Raw genomic sequence first — 7,050 nt, 5'->3', positions numbered from 1 at the left:
GAACTATATTCCTGGCCCTTTTTTGTTTGTTTGTTTAAATCTTAGTCTCTTATTTTATTTTTTTATTTTTTTTGATGCAAAAGTCTTGCTGGCTTTGAGCTTTCTATGTAGCTCAGGCTGGCTCAAACTCATGGTGATTTTCTTGCCTCAGCCTCTCAAGTGCTGGGATTATAGGCATGGGCCACTATGCCAAATTCAGTCCTGGTCTTTTATAATACATGGTCACTGTAGATAACAAAGAAAAATGCTCATAATCTCCATATTCTACATTTTGTTTTTGAGACAGGGTCTTGCTATGTAGTTGGGCTGGCCTTGAACTCACCATGTAGCCCAGGCTACCTCAAATTTATCAGTCTTCCTGCTTAGCCTCCTAACGCTGAAATTACAGACATATACCACCACATCCAGCCAGTTTACTATTATTATTTGTACTTTTTAGTTCCTGTCTTGTATAGCTGATACACATATAATGACATACTTAAGGTATCTTTTTTCAAACATGGTATCATATTATATATAGTTTTAAGATCTGTGTTTTCGTTTAGTGAGGTAGCATGAACGTTTTTGCTCCCTGAAAACTTATAGAGGTGGGATCTGAAGGTGTAGCTCAGTGGTAGAGCACTGGCCTAGCAAGTACAAGTCCTGGGCTTGATTCCAGCAATGAAAGATGAGATGAGATGAGATGAGATGAGATGAGATGAGATGAGATGAGATGAGATGAGATGAGATGCTAAAACCCACCAAAATACAGTTCTGCCAGACACCAGCACTTGAGAGGCTAAGGCAGAAAGATCACCAAGCGTTCAAGTCCAGCATGCTTCAAAAAAACAAAAAAGCAATTAAAGCTTTGTGGGATAGAAGTCCAACACAAATCTCATCAACAAAAATCAAGGCTAGACTCTTTTCTGGCACCTCTAATGGTAAACCTGCTCCCTTGCCCTTTCCGGCTAAGAAGCTGCTTGCATTCCCTCCCTCCTGCTTCCAAGCCAGCAAGAATCCATCCCTGGTCCTTTCTCCATAGTCATGACTCCATCCAACTCTCCACGCCTGCTTCCTTTCACTGTTAAGGACTTCTGCTATTCCACTGGGCCCATCCAGATAATCCAGACTCCTTTCCCAGTCTCAGAGTCCACTCAGGAGCAGCCTTCATTCCTCTTTGTCAAGCAGCCTAACACAGTCCGATTCTGGAGATTAGGATGCAGACAATTTTAGGGGAGCATTATTCTGCATCCCTCATTCATTATTGATAAATATCAGCTTTTCTCTTCAATCTTTAAATTTGATTGTAATCCCATCCATAATCTCAGAGGTTTTATGTGACAAGCTGATTTTAAACCATATATATGGCTGGGCATGGTGGCACTTGCCTATAATCCCAGCACTCGGGAGGCTGAGGCAGGAGGATCACTACAAGTTCAAGGCTAGCCTGAACTAAATAGACCCTGTCTAGACCCTGTCTAAAAAAAAAAAGTACATAGATATAAAAGTGTAGTGAAAAGCCAAGACTATCTTGAAGAACAAAATAGAAAGTTCCTCCATGTATGGTAATACATGTGTCCAATCCCAGATACTCCAGAGGCTGAGACAGAAGGATCTCAAATTGAAGGTCAGCCTGAGAACTTTTATTTTTATTTATTTATTTATTTATTTATTTATTTATTTATTTTGGCGGAACCAGGGATTGAACTCAGGTCCCTGCACTTGCCAGGCAAGTGCTTATTCTACTGAGAGACCTCCCCAGCCCCCAGCCTGAGAACTTTAGCAAGACTCAGTCTCAAAATAAAATCTTAAAATGACAGGTGATAGAATGATTTCCCAGCATGCTTGAGGCTTTGGGTTCAGTCTGTAATACCATGAACACACACACACACACACACACATACACACACACACACACACATACGCACGCATGCACACACACCTGCTAAAATAGACTTCACCAAATTAAAAATTTCTCTTCACCAGCGCTCAAAGAGAGCGAAAAATCAAGCCTCAGAGTAGGAACATATATTTGCATTAGAAACAGACATTCAGGCCAGGGATATAGCTCAGTGGCGTAAGTGCCTGCCTGGCAAGTGCAAGGTCCCAAGTTCAATCCCTGGTACCACAAAAAACAACAAACAAACAAAGAAAACCATACGAGAAACAGACGTTCAATGAAAGACTCATGTTAGAAACTTGTTAAGAATTTCTACATCTAAAAAATAAAAATAAAAAATAGAACTTCTGCATCCATAAAGAAAGGACAGGCAATTGATTTTTTAAAAATAGGTAAAAGACTTAAGCAGTGTTTCATGAAAGATATTTAAATGCCAATAAAAACATGAAAAAGAGTTGAATAACATTAGTGACCAAAGAAATGTAAAATAAAAGAATGAGACAGCTCTGTAGTCCCAACAGAATGGCTAAAATTTCAAAAACTTCCAGCACCAGGGCTAACAAATAGATGAATGGCAGGAATTTCCACTACATTGCTGGTGAGGATGTAAGTAGTTGGGAAAACCATTCATCACTGTCTACTAAGGCTGAACATCCAGCCTGTGTGGCAGCAGACTGCCTATAATCCCAGCACTTGGGCAGGCTGAGAGAGGAGGATTACAAATTTGAGCCCAGCCTGGGCAATTCAGCAATATTGAGAACCTGTCTTCAAAGTAAAAAAAAAAAAAAAAATTTAAAAAGGGGGGGACTAGGGATATAGCTCAGTAAAAAGTAAAACAAAAAGGGGGGGTAGGGAATGTAGCTCAGTGTGAAGGCTCTGGGTTCAACCTCCAGAGCCTACATAAATAAAACTGAAAATTCACACATATTGTAACCCAGACTTAAAAAAAAAAAAAAAAACCTTTTGTGTCTACATACGTGGTATAATACAAAGAGAAGTGTTGATGAGGATTTAAAGCACAACTTTCCTGGAGGACAATTCAGCAATCTGTCAAAGGCATTAGAAACACACCGATTGACCACGGACCTAGTAATTCTTCTTTTAGGACCATATATCCTAAAAACGGCTGATCCTAAGAAGTAATCAAATCCATAAAAATGTAATCATAGTTTTTGTTTTCAAAGTTTTGATGCCTAATTTTTTTTTTTCCCGTGGAACCGGGGCTTGAACTTAGGCCCTTGCGCTTGCTAGGGAAGCACTTATTCCACTGAGCCATCTCCCTGGCCCCATTGGTGCCTAATTTTTTAAAAAAAGAATTTTTAATGTATTCATACATCAAAATCTTATCACTACTAAAATGTACATGTAGAAGCATATGTATGTGGTAAACTGTTCACAAATGTATGTGTGTGTGTATGTATATATATATATATATATATATATTTTTTTTTTGTCTTTTTGAGACAGGGTCTCACTATGTAGTTCAGGCTGGCCTTGAGCTCACTTTGTAGTCCAGGCTGGTCTTGAACTCATAATGATACTCCTGCCTCAGCCTCCCAAGCTCTGCGATTACAGGGTTGCGCCATCATGTCCGGTTTATCAATACATTTTAAAAAGTCATTTTTTTTTTCATTTTTTAATTTTTTTGAGGAACCGGAGATTGAACTCAGGCCCTTGGGCTTGCCAGGCAAGCGCTTATTTTACTGAGCTATCTCCCTGGCCTAAAGCTAATTACTTTAAAAGCATGTGTGGTATAATACCTGTATTAAAAAAAAACTCTAAAGCAGTAAGGGGAATTGAAGGGACTTAACCCAGGGTTAAGATTAATCAGTAGTGGGATTCATAATGGATTTGGGGGGTGGGGAGGTACCGACGGATTTTTTTTTTTTTTTTTTTTTTTTTTTTTTTTTGGTGGTTCTGGGGATTGAACTCAGGACCCTGAGCTTGCCAGGCAAGAGCTAATTCTACTGAGCTATCTCCCCTGCCTATTGCCTATTTTATTTTTGCACAGAGGCTCGAACTCAGAACCATGTGCTTGCCAGGCAGGCGCTTATGCTGCAGAGCCATCTCCCTGGCCCTGCCTGGCTTTAATTTGATTTTTGATACAGAGCCTTCGAACTCAGGAACCTATCTCGGCCTTCCAAGTGGAAAGGGTTATTTTTAAATGATTTTTTTTTTTTAAATTGGCAGTAAGTTCTATGACACAAAATTCATGTTATATCTTTTTTTTTGGAAATCAAACTCAGGGCCTTACCCTTGCCAGGCTGTCACCGTACCGCTGAGCTATCTCTCCGGCCCCATGGCACAAAATTCAAGCTGTATAGGTGGTATACAGTAAAATTTTCTCTCGTTCCTCCGTCCCCCAGCCACCTCCCCGGTGGCATTCTGGGTTGGTGACGGCTGGGCTCCCCCGTCACCCCACCCCACCCCATCCCTCGTACCAAAGGTGGGGCCAGCGGGGCGGGGCCAGCGCCGCCCCGCCCACCTTGCGCGACTCTGTCGCCCCTCCCCCTGCAGACGCACGCACGCCCACGCTGGATCCCGACACGATGCACGCGCGCCTGCGCCTCTCCGCGGACCGCCTGACTGTGCGCTGCGGCCTTGTGGGCGGCCTGGGGCCGACCCCGGCGCAGCGCTTCAGCTCGCTCTGGCAGGTGCTGAGTCGCGACTGCTTTGCCGCCGGCCGCCACTACTGGGAGGTGGACGTGCAGGAGTCGGGCTGCGGCTGGTGGGTGGGCGCCGCCTACCCGTCCCTGCGGCGCCACGGGGACTCGCCCGCCGCGCGTTTGGGCTGCAATCGCCAGTCCTGGTGCCTCAAGCGCTACGACCTCGAGTACTGGGCCTTCCACGACTGCCAGCGCAGCCGCCTGCGGCCCCGGGAAGACCTGGACCGCCTCGGCGTCTTCCTGGACTACGAGGCCGGCGTCCTCGCGTTCTACGACGTGACAGGCGGGATGCGCCACCTGCACACCTTCCACGCCACCTTCCAGGAGCCCCTGTACCCGGCCCTGCGGCTCTGGGAAGGGGCCATCAGCATCCCCCGGCTGCCCTAGGCGCCCCCAGGGTGCATCTGCTGCTGTCCTCTCTGCCCCACCCCGCCCCCGTCTGACTCCACACTACTTTTAGAGCAGGTCCCTGAAAGTGGGGCGCCCAAGGTACCCAGTTCCCTGAGTCGTCCCATCTCATTGTCCTCAGCCTGGGAACCTCCTGGCACCTTAGTAGGCACACAGTGGGCAGGAAGGCCAGGCCGCCTAGTGGTTCAGGGCGCGGCCTGAAGCCCAGCTCAAACCCAGCTCTGTGTCCCACCCCCTGCCTGGAGCAAGTGCCTGCCCTGATGCTTTCCCTGCCTGCCCCCCCACCAACCTTTTTTTTTTTTTTTTTTGCGGAGCCGGGGATTGAACTCAGCAAGCGCTTATTCAGCTGAGCTCTCTCCCCAGCCTCCACCCTGCCCTTTAAGTGTAGTTTGTAGCTTTTAACCTGGGAGATTTGACTGTTTCTCTGGGGGGTGTCAATAGGAATCAGCAGTTGACTGTCGCTAAGCAACCACAGGCAGTCTGCCCGACTGTCTGCCTTAGGACAGAAAGAAGAATTATGAGGGGACTGAGCAGCTCCACGCAGCCTCTCAGACCTCTCAAGCCCAGGGGTTGCTGGGAGAACTCAGCCCAGGTTCTGGAATGACATGACAGAAACAGAAAAGGCCAAAAAGGAAGGACTTCAGAGCGGCCTCTGGTGGCGTGAGGCTGCCTCTTCTCAGGGCCCGTGCCTCAGGTGTGAAGGTTCAGCATCCTGTCGTTTTCCAAGATGGCTGTGAAGGTTCACTGTTAAAGCATCTCAGATTTACCGAGGAAGCTGAGCAAAATGAAAGCTCACCCCTCCCTATGGCTTAAATAGACACAGTGTTTTTGTTTGAGCCATATAAAACTGTAAAATGGCACTTTAATATGGGGCAACACAATGCAAGTAGAATACAGGGCAAAAGGAACCAAAGTGTCTTTAGTTCTGACCAAATAATTCAAAACTAGCTGGGTAGATGTTAAAGCAGTATGCTTCAGAATTGAAAGTAAAGGGAAATTTACTGGGTATAGCCCAGAGCTGAATTTTTTTGGGGGGCGGTGTGGGGGTGTGGGGTAGGGACTCCCTAGGCAGTTCAGGTTGGCCTTGAGCTCACAATTCTCCTGCTTCAGCCTCCTGAGTGCTGGGATTCCAGGCATGCACTACCACACAGGCCAGAGCTGAATTCTCATGGAAGATGTGTGCTTGACTCCACATCACCATCTTTCCTTGAAGAGCAGGACCTTGTTTAGCAGATCCTCAACTCCAGAGGCTAACCCATTGCAGCTCTTAACGGAGTGTCACTGCTGTCATGCGTAACCTTCCTAAACTCATTGGTCTTTATGTTGTTCCTAAGGGGCAGAATGAAGACAGATTTGCCACTTTCTCAAGGTGGTACAGCTAAGGTTGAAGGGTCTGTGCTTCCATCCAGCAGGCTGTACTGTTCATGGTAGCTGTAATTGGCTGCTCCAGCCCCTCATTGAGCTACTGCCTAGAATGTGTGTTCTCACCCCTTACTCTGTGGACCCTGCTTCCACCTTTGGACTACCTTCTTTGGCTTGAGGTGAAGTTTAGCACCTGAGGGGACTTGTTTTGAGAAGTTTAGGATTCACATAGCAGAGACAGCCAAACTATAAAGTAGAAAAACTGCTCTGGACCAAGGCCTGTGCCAGCCAGAGACCTGGAGTTAGTTCCGTGTTCAGCTGTTTGACCTCAGGTAGTCACCATTTATTCTTGTAGCCTCATCAGTAAAGTAGAGGCAATGATACTGCTGTGAGGAACAATCATGAAATTGCCTTCACACTGGTGCTGTCCTGTTGGGATTTAGTAGTGCCCCCACAGTGGTCTGTATAGCATTACAGCACTGGGACATCTGAGCTGCCCTGCCACCATGTGGCAGGAGTGCAAGTCTCCTTCAGACTTCCAGCATAGGGGGTATGTTTTCTTCAGGCTATGTCCATAAGGGCACCTCAAGACCTTGCACTTGCCAGGCAGGTGCTTAAGCTGCTGAGCTATCTCCCTGGCTCCATAAGGGTTGTGATCATTACCTTATTCCCTTCCATAGTCAAACTGTAGAAATGTCCATCCTCATAGAGGAAACACTCACAGACTCTTTCCCC

General features: G+C 46.3%; 1 protein-coding gene across 1 annotated transcript in view; it reads left to right on the top strand.

Annotated features, from left to right (window-relative positions):
• Trim14 (tripartite motif containing 14) overlaps positions 1 to 4,950 on the top strand; it is a 25,260-nt gene extending 20,310 nt beyond the window's left edge. Inside the window, exon 6 of the mRNA XM_004645235.2 lies at positions 4,397 to 4,950. Within this exon, the coding sequence (XP_004645292.1) occupies positions 4,397 to 4,932 (536 nt within the window). The 3' untranslated portion in view covers positions 4,933 to 4,950. The remainder of the gene's footprint in view (positions 1 to 4,396) is intronic.
• Positions 4,951 to 7,050: the final 2,100 nt, after the last annotated feature.

The sequence above is a fragment of the Octodon degus genome, unplaced genomic scaffold, assembly GCF_000260255.1.
Source record: "Octodon degus isolate 3935 unplaced genomic scaffold, OctDeg1.0 scaffold00221, whole genome shotgun sequence".
Classification (NCBI taxonomy): domain Eukaryota; kingdom Metazoa; phylum Chordata; class Mammalia; order Rodentia; family Octodontidae; genus Octodon; species Octodon degus.
This window is presented reverse-complemented; position numbering and strand designations above follow the sequence as displayed.